We start from the raw sequence: 13,975 nt of genomic DNA, 5'->3' as shown, positions 1-13,975 counted from the left end.
TACTCTGGAAGGTAAGGCAACGTGGATCTACGCCGTGCCTTCTGATACCGCGCTTCGTTTGGAAGGCCAGGCTCCAAACCGACTCCCGGGCTCCCCAGTCAGGAAAGAGAAACCATGAATTAAATGTCACTGCAGCTGACTTGGCTCTGTGACAGATCCTGCTCACTGGCCGTCCGTGGCAGTTCCATCACGAGCTCTCTAGACGCGAGCTCCTCTCCGGCCAAAGCAAGTACCTGCATTTCTTTTAACAGAAGGCGACAAAACCCTCAGCTGTAGCGAACGGAACAAAAGCCCCACAGAAATGTTGGTGAGGGAAATTAATTACTGCGCTTTATCACACCTTCGTAAACCCCCTTTTTCGCTTTTATCCCATTCCTAATTTCAGACTTCCAAACTGTGCCCTGTAAGCTGTTTCAGAAAGTGTTTAAAAAGCACTGCACACGTTTTACAGCAGCGGCGTAAAACTAACTGCGTGGCCAAGATATCCCACAGCCTTTTGCTGATCTGCACCACCACCTCTGCCTCCACACAGGCATCGTAACGCGTGTGCGCGGAGCTATCAGAATGACCCTCCACAGCAAGGACTAATTACTTTCCTACTGTCTTTGGATGCTTTTGAGGAATAAGTATGTGATGTGGTGAAAAATGCATTTTTAAATTACCGACACACTTTTTAAACCTGTTTCTTATCCTTCAGGGCACTTGTAATTCCTTATATTTTTGTAGAATATGGCCAAGAAATCGAGACTATCCTGAGGAGCACTGGGAGAACGGACAGATTAATATTGCACACGGTAAATTCACTACTACAATTCACTTCAACAGAGTCGCAATTCCTGTAATAGCTTCGTGATATGGCAGTAACAATGGAAGTAAGTATTTAAACCTTAAAAAAAAGAAAATCTCGCTTAATTACAACAGCTCTTGTTATTCAAACATTTATTTCCTTGTTTGAAAAAATACTCCATGAATCTAATGCCTACCTGAACATGCAGTAAGATGCCTAATGCTATAAGCAGTGTGAGCTGGTATTTTTGGAGAGAAATACATTAAAGGCTTCCACCCTTACACAGGTAAGGAAATGCCATTTCTGGCCGTTTTGGCTTATCTGCAACACTGCCTGGGAATGAGCGCATAATTCGCTGAGGTGCACGGAGCCTTGCCCGCAGACGTGTAACCACGGCCTGCTTAGGCGGCTCTGTGATGACCTTGCCAACGGAAAGGCTGTCCACTGCCCACATCCCTTTTCCTATGTCAAAAGAGCCCACACAGATCATTTAAATGAGAAATCCGTGGCTTTTTTTTTTTTTAATCATCTGTACAGTGTGTTGCAATACAAATCTTAAATATCCATTCTACAAAAGAACAACGACAGCTTTCAAGAGCGACTACAACGGCTACACTACACAATACCACCTACAATTTCCTCTGAAACCAGAAAAGACACTGAAAAATTACTGTGTAATTCAGTAACATTTTTGAGGCAACTCAGGCACTGAAGTTAGTATCTGACAAGGTTTTAGGTGCTGTTTTCCATCTTCTAAATAGTTGGATCTCTAGGAATAACTCCATCTGTGATGTTCGTACTAAAATAGTTTAAGTTTACACAAAATGGACGAATTGCCAAGACAGTTTGAAGTATGTGAAAACCATTCATGTCTAATTGCTTCAGTTTCCTATGCTTCCAACTTTGTAATAATGCAGCCCATGCTCTCTACCCTTTATGTTCCCATTTTCATCGTGTTCAAATTTGTGCTATGTACGGTGAATGCTGCAAGCACCGATCAAACGTTAGAAATCACATCTACATTTCTTGAAGCAGAGACAACTGTACTATTTTATAAAAAGCTGTGGAAATTCCCTTTACAGAACATTTAAGGCAGTTGAAATTCATGCTTGCTGCTTTGCCAGTGCTTCAGCTTCCTGAAAGAGCAGAACATAGTTACACGTTAGTACGTTAGGAAAGACAACATCCACATACCTGTGTCAGCACGTGACGTAACAGAACCGGATGAAGAGAGCAGCACTGAACCCCACTCAACGGGGAGTCCCTGCTGCCTACGGTGACATTATAAACCAAGTCCCATACGGTGCTGGCTTTAACTCCAATTCTGCGCTAGCCCAAGTAGGACCTGCAGGAATACTCCAACCTGTGGCCAAGACCAGTTGTGAACATAAAAGTATAATAACAAGACCAGAGGTAACAAGTCACCTCTGATTTCATGCTGGGACACAAGAACTATTTAGAGATCAAAGATTATTTGAAGGATTGTGGTTAAATTCTTGGTTAATTTAGCTTTTGCCTTCCTAGCAGGGTGGTCAGAACAGCCTGCCAGTCCTTAGCCAGACAGCTCGGAGCTGCTCCAGCAGCCACGTGAGCTCCGTCCTGGGGCTGGCAGCAGGTCCGTCCTGGCACCAGCACTGCTCTGCTGAGTAATCCCAGCTCCCCAGCACGGGGGGAAGCGAGCCAGCGGGGACATGCTCCTTGGGAACCGCTCCTGCCCACCACCTGCTATCCATGCCCAGGGCGCCCAACCCACCCCTCTTTGAGGGAACTTCAACATGACAACATTCCTGTGAAGCTTCTGAGACGAAGGAGCAGCCACCCAGGTTTAGCAGACGTACCAGCTAACCTCTAACAACTCTCAGTAAGTTTCAGAAGGAACATTAAAACCCACGAGCCTGCATTTTCAGTCGTCTTTCAGCCTCTGTAAGGTGGTCACGAATGGGGAACAGGATGGCAACAGAAGAAATGCAAAAGGCATTTTTTTTTTCTGAAGATGGTTTCTACAAGTGTACTTCCGACTGAGTGAAGGTTGACTTAATTACGGGTTAGCAGCAGCGGGGCCTACAAAACGATGAACAGTCACAGCGTTCTCACTGCAGCACTTTGGGGTGGACAGTGTGGTTTCTTTTAAAGGAGTTTTAACTTTTACGCGATGGAGTCGTTTGTTTTGGTGGCTGCGTAGAAATACTGAAGATAACAGCCTCACCATGAACAGCCTTAACATGAGCCAATATGTTAAACAAACAAAAAACAAGAGGAGGAAGGGCTAGGAAGGGAATTTCTGAGAAGCCTGCAAGACTTGTAAGAGAGGGGAGGCAGTGGGTGACCCCAGCCCACAGGGCAGGAAGTACCACGCATATCTCCGTTAACTTAGACGTGGTGGATCACTCTGGTTTTCCTGGCTATCTGCCCAGGCGCCTCGCATCGTGCTGCCGTTTAACTCAGGGCCGTGGGAACAGCCTTGCTCTGACCGCTGGCTCAGGTCGGCCGCGCTCCAGGACTGCGCTCCGCTCCTCTGGCCGCACGTTGCGGGTCAAGGAGCGGAGACAGGATGTCACCATGCAGCCACGCTGCTCGTGGAAGGGCACCCGATCAGTTCACGGCAGCAAAGGCAGGGGAAAAACAAAGGAAAGATTAAGAAGAACTACAAAGCCCGGGGGAAAAAAAGGATGTTTGATATTCTCTAAGAGACAAGTGGTTCTTTGAGTGGTAACAAGGAGGAGATGGTTCCCCTGGCTTTGTAACAACTCCATTAACCAGTCATGAGCGCTACACAAGTGACACCTCGCTCTTTGTTGCTGCTGTTGCCAGAAAACGGAGGACAAAGTACTTCTCTTCAAAACGGGCAGTGGTAAGCTGGAGAGGATTCCTGGTATTTCCCTCACGCCCAGGAAAGCAGGCACGAGTAACTGAAGAGAACAGGCTAGCCTGTTTGTCTCGAAGGTCAAACTCCATCTCCCTGGGTGTGGTCCTGCAAGTTACCTGGCTCAGCTTTTCAGGTCTGACACTACCCTTCTCTCACACTTTCCTTATTTCTCCCTCGAGGTCCCTCACTAAGCACGCTCTCAGTCCTTAAATGATTAATCACAGCCTTTAAGTCACCAAATCCTCTCCCTTTAAAAGCCATCTTGCTTGAAGTGGGGGTACTTAAGATAAACTGAATGCCAACCTTTCCCATGGTTTGTAGGTCCATTTGTAGTCTCAGTGCCCAAAGGACAAACCAAAGCACCAGGGCTCCGCAAAGAGTTATCTGCATTTCCCATGCTCCCTTCTGAACCCTTCTTGTTTAGCATTAATATTGGAACTTTGTATTCAGTCAAACAACTCTCCAAATCCCCCGTGATGACATGTAATGGAGTTTGCTGTCAAGGTCCTCTCTTGCAAGAGCACACAGGTTGATCCCAGCCTCCTTCCACTTTCTGTAGCAACTTATATGCAGAGGCAATGTCATTAACTACGGTATCGTATCCAGGCTGCATGCAGCTATGCTGTAAATGACAACTTCAGCATCTACAAATACCTTCTTCCTCCTCAGCAGCAGGCAATCAGCGTGATCAGACATCATGTAATTGTGGGACCAATAGCAGAAGTCAGACCAAGCGCAGAACGCACGGGGTACAAGGCCACTTGAGCAAAGGGCATCTTCGTCGGCTCACAGGCACCTCCCCATGCTGCAGCATGGTATGAAAATTCAGCAGGGTACAAATGCGTTACGTTTCTCCCTTTCAAAACTCACCTTTTCCTTAAAAGCCACCCCTTAGGACAGAATTGGAGCAACTAGTAGCCATGCAGACTGGTGCTGCAATCTGGCTGGTGACGTAAGCAGCGATGTCCATGAATGTTAGACACGGATGACCTGACTCACCACGGCAGCAAACGCTCCCCAGTACCCCCGCACTTCCCAGATCTCGGCCGCGAGGGCAAACACACAGCCTTTCCTGCGTCCCGTGGTCTCGGGGCTGCTCTCTCACTCCTTGCCTTCATCCTGCACACTCTTTTGTACAGCACCGTGCAGATCTTCCAAGAAACTTCAGTAAGATTTACACGACTGTGGCACTACGTGCAGCTGGCCTCCTGACGCTGGCGACACGTGACGCTGGGGCCTACATCACAGGTTTTGCTTTGTACGAGGCAGTTTGTCCTTGAGACACCACTCACATGAGTGGAGCTACTGCTAGAGAAGAGTTTGGCTCCCAAAACCGTTTCAATCTGACCCACCGCTTGTAATGCTTCATACTATTGGATTTTCATGCCCCTTTAAATTAGGACTCTTCGTGATGTGCACAGAATGACCTTCAACTCTTACATGAATAAAGTTGAAAGGAAACGGCGGGTTTATTCACTGGAACAAGAAAACTGGAAGTGACCTGGAGGATCCTGCTGCTGTTGAGTGAAACATATAAAGCAGGCTTGTCCTGTCCTATCAAAATCAAAAGAGAATTCCAGCCCATTGCTTCCGCAAAGCAGCAACCCAGTTTATAATTGGCAAAGGAAAAGAAGGCTCCAGACAACAAACTGGAGGAAAAAATTACTCTGAAGCAAGACCACATTATTTCAAAAACAGTGACTCTGGTTTCAAGGTATTTTGTAGTACAAAAATCTCACCAAAACTTGACATGAATTAATTATTTTCACTGAACTGAAATAATTCTTTGGGTTTGTGACTTTATCTAGATGTCTTGTGCATTCTTCATTGCAAATATTGAATACGCTTTCACTTGTTCCCTGAGCGTACAACAAAAAATATTCCAATGGTAAGAGACAATTATTATTAGTCAGGAACTTGACCCAGCTTGTCTTTCCAAAGAAACAAAAGCTTTTCCTTTAACTTAAAGAAGAGCAGGGTGGCTCTGCAGCGAGGATGCCAGATCGTCTGTACTGAACACCGAGTTCTTCTGGTAGAAGGAGGAAGATGCTTCCAGGGAACAGAGCATCCTCCACATAAGTCAGCACGTAACAGCGTGTCGCTGTGATGCTGAAGCCCGAAAGTTAGTCTGTGGAGACTGAGTATCAGACCAGCAGGTAGATTTACTGAGGCAACCACCGAACACATGAAAGATCTTACTCTGAGCAGGGAAGAGCAAGGTGTAAAATACAGGTTGTGGTTCACTGTGAGAAATGTACACACCTACCTTTGAACCAGGTGGCGCAGTCAAGCCTAAAAACGCATACACTGCATTGTTCTCTCGAGCTTCAAAGAAAGCTTCGTAGTCCTTCGTCACGGCAGTCAGGGAAGGGGGTGGAAACAAAAGACAGAAGGATGAATCGTCAGAAATCATCGCAGCTCAGTTTGGCATGTTACCCAACCCGCACCTAGCAAGCTGCTTCCTGTGGCCGAATGCAAACTTCAGAGCATCACCACTGTTTAGCACTAAAACCATAGGAATTGTACTGTCTGAAAAGTGACAAGCTGGGAATTTCAGTATCTGTAGCAACAAGATGCTCCGGTGAGCTGCTTCCACCTTTCCCCGAGGGACAGCCTCCCCGGCAAGGCAGCTGTTGTCCCTGGTCCGGCACGGATGTCCTTTCTGCAGCAGCGGGCTGAGCCCACACCTTGTCATCGGCAACACTGACGTCCCCAGATGTCATGGCTAATTACGGGTTAGTAACGGCCACTGTGCAACTATGGACATTAACTCTTAAACCTGTTAAAAGTTAAACCTGTAAACTGAGAGTACACCCTTTCCCATCATGTTTGTCATTAATGATTAGTTTACACAAACGAAGGAAATCAGGTGGCACTCTCCACTGCACTCACAATGCATTGTGGTTGCTCTAAATATGCACACAGCTGTCTGCCAGGAAAATTGAAGGCAAAACCAATGAAATAATAAAAGAAATACCAATGTTTCCTTCTCTGCCCTTTTTTATATCTGAGGCGGACGGCAATGCTGTACAGAGCACAACGATGCAACTTAGCTGCCTGCTAGGTTGGGAAAGAGCAAGCAAAAAGCCCGCAGCGTGGCTCAGCAACAGCAGTTGCCAAACACCAACCAACCAAACCCAGAACGTTTGTGCAAGTCCACCACTGTCCGAGTTACCACATCCTTCCCTCACTCCGATTTCCAAACTCGGCACAAAGCCACCCTACGACTTTCCTTCTCTCCCTCTTCAAGAGCAGCAACAGTGCCAGCTCCTCCAGCTTTACTGGGGAATGTTCGGATGGCTGTGAAACCCCAGGCACGGCAGCAGCTCAGGGCAGGCTCAGTCTCGGGCTGAGGGCAGGGAGAGAGCTGCCATGAAGGGCACACTGCTCTGCATGCCTGCCCGCCTGGTAGGCGAAAGCCTAAGGAATAGCAACCGCTGTTGGAAACAGCGCGGTGTTCAGAGCAGGGCAGCCCTCAGCACTGGCTGTTACAGCTGGAATGGAAGAAAGGACAGGGAACGGAGGATTCAAACACCCTGAAGATCATGGATGTCAAACTATCGTACGTGTAGCATTCGGGTGCTAGCTTGATAAAACGGCGTACAATTATGCTAAATCCTCCCTGAAGCCCTTCTGTTGACAGTACTGGGGCTGCTGGATAACAAAGGGCTTGTTTATCTTGCTAGCGCATAGTCCGGCAGTCTGCTTCCTAGCATCTACCAGGAAAGGAATGCCTGTGACTAAGGAGCAGGGCTCATGCCAACTCGCAGAGCATCTACAGTTACAGCCTTTCTGCTGGGCACAGGCCAATAAAAGGCAATTTGCTCATTCCTCTGCCAGTTGCGCTGCATCAGATGAGACGAACAGGGAAGTTCATGCTTCAGATGGATCAGATAAAGAAACAAAGACGTTCAAGTCTGTGGACACAGAATTAACTTTTACCTTCCTGAAAGCTAAACTGTAGTAACTTGAATTCAGCTACGCAGATTAACCGAACTTCAAAAGTTCAAAGTCACATCAACCACAATTTTGGGTGTGAAATAAGCAAGAACTGGTCTGAAGTAGCTATATCCCTCTCCCCAAAATTACTGTATACAGAACGGTCATGGGTTGCAGTTGGGGATACTTCAGAAGCATCTCTGATAAGCAAGCATCCAGATGTAGGTGCATACTGCTGCTTCTCTTCCTGTCCCACAGCACTGCACAGTAAAGCCCTGTTCTGCTGCAACTCAGCAGAAACTGGGTGACATTTTACTAATAAAGGACAACTGCACAGCAGTGTGCTGAGGAGAAAGGTAATACTGTTGCAATTGACTGGTACAGAAATATTTGCCTCTGTTGTTTGTTTTTTTGTTTTTAAAAAGAGAGAACTGAACAGATCTGCAACTCTCCCTGACTAGCCCCTTCTTGGCTTTCAGCTGCAGACAACTCCTGATCCTTACTTTTGTCACTCCAAACCTACATTTTTCCATGTCACAACCACAGTCAGCAAAATTTTGAGAGCCAAATGGTACATGAGATCACTGTGGATATTGTTTAAAGTTCTGCTTCTATTACAAGCAAGAAAAAAATTCTGGCACATAGAGAATCATTTCTTTCAGTACCCACAGAATCGCCTCACAAAGGTCCAGAACTGGCAGGTTCTGACTTACAGACCTCACAGGTCAGGACCAGACTGCAAAATGACTTAGAAAGCAACACACAGCACCAGAGGAATGCACACTGTGAGCCCTTTTCAGAGGATATTAAGTTTTAAAAATAAAATTAACAGTTAATCTAATAATCATTCAAGCATGGCCTGCTGAGTAGAAGTGCTGCAGGGCAACCTACTTCTGATCAAGCATTAAAATAATTACAAGCAGGAACTGTATTTGAAATATGAGTTTTAATCTGTTGGAGGCACTGGAGTAAGTGGACCGCAACAGCCCTCATTTTGCGAGGGGTACGCAACAACTGATCCCAAGCAGGATCAGAAAACCGATTCACAGTCGTGGCAGACATCACGGCATCTGAGCACTTACTTTGGAGGACAAGCAGACTACAGAGCGATCTGGGACCCACACATATTGGCAAACGCCATGCAGACAGAACACATCTCTCAACTTGCTACAGAACTTACGGTTGACGCAACAGCGCCGGATTTCTGGGAAGGGTTAGTTCACAATCATGGTGAACATGACAATTAGAGAAAACCAAAAACCCCTAAACTTCTACAGTTTATAGTTTCCTTCATAAGAAGGGAAAAAAATACAGAGTAAAAAAAACCCATATCCACAGCGCAAGGTGGCGGTAAGCTCATTCCAGTAAGTAGCACAGTGATTTGAGAATCAGGAGGTCCAACACTAATCTCTCCTCTATAGTGAAACTGGAATATTCAAGTCAGAGGCCTGGGACGAGATGAGATGGAGACCCGGAGCCATTCCTTACCCCGAGGTACCGGCTGTCATTGAAGAGCCGGGGAGGCAAGGGGTTCCCGCTTGCTGGCCGGCTGTCTTCAGGCACGTTCTCTCGCATCCACTTCCGATTCTCCTCGTTGGCGGCGATATCCTTTTCCTCAAATTCAATTTTGTTGGCTTCCAAGAAACCTAACACATCTTGTTGCTGCTTTTTAATCTGTCACAAAAAAGGCAGGGGGGGAAGAAAGCAAACAAAATCAGTCAAACCATTTTTTTCTGCTGCCAGTTATGCAAGTCCAGGGTTCAATGCAGAAACAAGTGGGTGCAAAGCAGGTTGAAAATGGAAGCACTAAGAAAATTCCCAGAATAAAAAAGTATCTTCTGAAGGGTCAGATCAGAGTCTTGATTTGACTCCCACTTAACTGAACAGGCTCAGGTCTAAATTCACTGTCCCTGTACTCTCGCAAGACTTGCGAACCTTAAGGGTCTCCAACCAAAAGCAAAGGTGTGAGCAGCCCCGATGCAGAGGCTGTGCCGAGCAGGCCTTACCATTAATTCGGGGGAATGTTGCTTTTTCAGGTGCAGTGGCGTTTGCTGGAGGGGACATTTGAGGTACAACCTGCTTCCTTCGTGCCCCTGAAAGCACAGGCTGAACCCACCCTTCCTGGGTTCCAGCTTTTGCTGCGGGGACTTCCCGACAGAGAACTCATCAACAGTAAGATCCCTAAGCAATTCTGGCTCATGTTGCTTTGGACCAAAAAAAAACCCGTTTCTGCTCCGCTCCGGGTTTCAGCGGTGGCAGGTATAGTCTCTAGAGCCAGACCTGGCATCCCCCATCCTTGCTCCTCCCAAGGAGAAGTCTCAGGAGGCTGGACTGCACCGGCTGGATGAGATCCCACACCACATGCAGCCCGTCCTCTGCGCACTCACAGGGTACCCAAACGACGAGCAGGATCTGTGCCGCAGGCTGCACAGGCTTTTTACTGCAAAGGTGGTTTTTATTATGGCCACATATGAATTATTGACTTCCTGATACAGGGATGTTCTGCTTATGCTCTGTTCTTCCTCTGCATGACTTTACCACCATAAAGGAAATTATAACCATGCGCACCCTGGCAAACAATAAAAAATGAGATTTAATGGGAAATTTGTTCTCTTCAAATTATTCCCTTCACTACAAAACCAGTCCAAGGCCTGGCTTTAACCTAATTATCTCAGTGCAACAAAAGCAGCGCTTCATACAGATGTTGCACTGCTTCCAATTCAGGTCAGCCACCAGCTTCCCCGAGCAGCCTCTCCATATACGGAGATGGGAAAACAGGCAGCTCGGAGGTCAGGGCACAGCCAGCCGAGAGCCAAATATGGTGCCTGCACCCCGCCTCGCACAGCCCTGCGCCCACGGGCCACGGCGCTGGAGCGGGCTGGGAGCCAGAGGAGGGGCGCAAGGTTTTAGTGGAGGAAGAGTGCTGCCCTGAAAGGTGCGGTTTGGGAGAGCCTGATGTCTCCAAAGAGGAGATGGCCATGCCTTGGCAGTCTTCAAGCATCCATTGACGCGTTCTTCAGCACCTCCCATGGAGCCATCGCTGCTGGCTGCGTGACAATCCTGGATAGGGAACCGGTCCAGGTTAAACTGGACCTTGGGTGTGGTGGTTTGCTTTTCAAAAACCCGGATAGATAGATCCCCCTCCGCGTCTAGCTCAGTGTAGTGCAAAGGGACCAAGCCTGCTCTCCCGACCAAGGGACAACACGCCCCCAGCCCCAGCGGGGAAGCCGTCTGCCCAGGGCTGCACGCGCCAGCGTGATTCCTCCGAAGACGTCAGCAGAGGAACCACCCAACTCCACCAGCAAGCACCCTGGTACCCTTCAACAGAAGAATACTGCTGGGCATTAGCTAATTTGCCTCATGGCTAAAAATAAGTAAGTTAAAACCACCCCAAGGAAATAATTCATGTTACAGGCATATTACATTTCTCAGCAGACTCGAACCTACTGGTGAGAGATTTCTCTGCTTGCCTTTAGTAACACAGGTCACAGCAGGAGGGAACAGTCCAGGGAAGTTTTTCTCCACGTGCCATGCAGCTCAGACAAAGGGAATAAAAAGCGAGCACTTCCTTAACTCTTCTGTAGGACTAAAATAAGGGAAAGGTCTTTGTAATTGTAAACTCCTCTGTCAGTGGTCAGTACCTCAGACAACATACTGACCTGGGAATTAATGGAATTTTCCCCCTGACTAGTTACATTTTAATTAACCATTTCCCACCATTTGTAACTTGCAGATGCTTCTTCATAATAAAGGTGCTTCTTCAACATGAAGAAAATGCTCTGGCTACCCTATGTTGTCATTATTTCACATGGTGTACTTACACAGTTTCCCACCTAGACATATGCATGCAAAACATCTCTCTGGACACTGCCACGTTGCCTGTTTTGTTCTATTTTCACTCCTTCTCCCAGCTTCACGGAGCAAGGACAGTCTCTGGGTTGTTTTTTCAGCTACAGGTAGCACGACCGTGTCCCAAGTTCACAGCCACGGCTCCGAAGGGCTGTAACAGCAGAGAATCCTCTCTACTTGTTTATGAAGCGCTAGCAAAGCTGGAAGTGGTTTTTTTCCGCGCTAGAAAAGGCACTGTGCGGAACACAAGCGTGGCAGTTTGTCAAAATTGCCTTTGAGCACGGACGGGCTGAGGGCGGCTCAGAGACCAAATTCCCTACAGAACTGTAATGAACAGTAAGGCGCTGGTGTTGATGCGTCAGTAGCATCAGTCAGAAACTCTGGTTATCCGGCCAAAGCAAAAAGCAAGGTGGAAGATTAAGAGGTGATGTCTTCCTCCGGGCTCCTCAGACGAGTCGTCCAACCCCAGCGACGAGCGCTTACACCAGAGCATTAAATATCCAGAGAAAGACGGCACCGAGCTGCCAGATCGCATCACTGTATGGGATTTTATTTAGAAAACTTCTATTAATCTCAGGCAGTAGAATACCACTGAGAGGGAAGTGCTGAAAATAGAGCAAGAGACGTCTGGCTGCTGCTTCAGGGTGTTTTGTCTTACTCGAAAGGGCATATGCACTCCCCAGGACAAGAGCCTGGAGGATGGTTCCTGCTGCCCATGTTTGGGAAGGAGCGAGGAGCCCTTCTTCAGGATGCGCCTGTCAACATGCAGCACTCGCTTCCCAAAAAATCCTCTCCCAGTTGCCTAACCGGGCATGGACACCAGCCAGTGTCTTTCCAGATACCGCACCTCATCCTACACAAACAACTGTCACATCTAGAGCTCTTCTGGCCGGTTCGCTGCAGCCAACGCAGTTTGCAAACACGAAAATCCTTGTTTATACCGAGTGCTCCTGACAGATTTTGCCGGGCAGAGAGCACCCGTGGAGAGCCGGGAACGTGCGTGCAGTCAGTGCAGGAGCTGGGGAGCCGAGAACAACGGCACCGAGGCAGGGTCCCGAGGCTGGGGCCCAGCACTGGTGAGGCAGGACTTGTGAACAGACAAACACACACGAACAGAGAAATCAGGGACAGGGATGGGTAGACAACTGTAAGGAAGAAAAGAGGTTGCGTGCAGGACCAGATGGTAATGAGCCAAACAAATGGATGGAGATGGGGGGTGGGAAATTACTCAGCTAAAATGACTCAGGTGGGTGGAAACATTATGCTTTTTTGCTGACATTCCTCAGATAATGGTGAAAGGAAACACAACCAAATGAATCTATTTTTCACCTTGTTTTGGCTTTCAATAGCCATTCTGTAGACAGAAATAGCTTTATGTCGAGTTACTGGTGGTGAAGTCTCACCAGCAAGCTGTGATCTTCGGCACGCAAAATCTGCACGAGCAACATCAGAAGCTGATGCTTCCAGCGGGCTATTGTTTTTCAAGATATCTTTGTGCATGAATATCCTCCTCCTTTCCAGTTACAAGCCAATCACGGAACATCAAGCTTCCAAGAGCATGTGACAGAGTAATATTATGAAAGCGAGTAGGTCAGAATGATGAACAAGTGTTGTCCCTCACACCAGGAGATAATTTACTGTTCTCAGAGGTAACGCCCATCAGTGGACGATGTCAGTAAGGCAAGAGAAACCATGCCAAAGCCGCCAAGAGTAGAGATGGGCAATGTTTGCCAACACATCGCAGTCCATCAAAAATGGAGCTTTAACCCCAAAGTGGGCAGAAAACTTTCTAGAAAATGCTGCAACAGTGTAGACTCAGTATTTTTTTTTCCTCATCCAAATCTTTACCTACTGGGGAAACACACAAACAAGCAACCCACCTAAAAGGTACTAAAGAGAGAGGAGGCAGAGGCAATGCTGCAGGACCGTGGTTCAGCAAGCAGGCAATACGCCATCCCCAGCTCTGGCCGGGTCTGTAAACTGGCTGTCCACGAGCCAGCCTCTCCTAGCACTACCCTGCTGCAAAGAAACAGTTGTTTTAAATGCTTTATGGAAACACACTTCAAAGAAGTTTCTATCTTATTTGGTATACACAGGCATACACGTACAAAAGAATAGTCTAGTTTACGCTGCTGTGGCCAAGATGGGTTGTTTTTCGGGGTTTTTTCAAGTCTTGTTATTTTTTCAGTTTATAAATAAATTCCTTGTTGGACAATAGACGACATGTTTTGGAGACCTATTTATGGACCCTCGTAACTTTACAGTTGGAGTGCTGCTGTTTGGATCACACAACAAAGTTTTCCATGCTGACAGCGTGGCTGCAGCTCTGCCGTTCTGGCATTTGCCATGGGGCGTTCTCTGCCATTTCTGTGGGTCCTGAGGCCTGACCTCCATGCAGGGAAAAAATCACAGGTTTTATCCTTTTTCCCCCAAAGATGTGATTAAATGGCACATACATTGTTGTGAGGCCTTAACTTTAAAGAGAGTTCCTGTGACATTCCCAGCCATGGCTCTCCCATCGCTGACAGCATCCA

At 47.4% G+C, this 13,975-nt stretch overlaps 1 protein-coding gene across 1 annotated transcript; it reads right to left on the bottom strand.

The window, feature by feature from the left end:
• Positions 1-1,252: 1,252 nt before the first annotated feature.
• Positions 1,253-9,266, bottom strand: SH3BGRL (SH3 domain binding glutamate-rich protein like; the record flags this gene model as incomplete). The annotated part of the gene is made up of 3 exons (XM_010150733.1): positions 1,253-1,923; positions 5,920-6,000; positions 9,081-9,266. Coding segments are annotated over 3 exons (300 nt in total), but the record flags the coding sequence as incomplete, so codon positions are not given.
• Between the last annotated feature and the right edge of the window lie 4,709 nt (positions 9,267-13,975).

This window comes from Eurypyga helias, unplaced genomic scaffold (genome assembly GCF_000690775.1).
Source record: "Eurypyga helias isolate BGI_N326 unplaced genomic scaffold, ASM69077v1 scaffold28894, whole genome shotgun sequence".
NCBI lineage: Eukaryota > Metazoa > Chordata > Aves > Eurypygiformes > Eurypygidae > Eurypyga > Eurypyga helias.
This window is presented reverse-complemented; position numbering and strand designations above follow the sequence as displayed.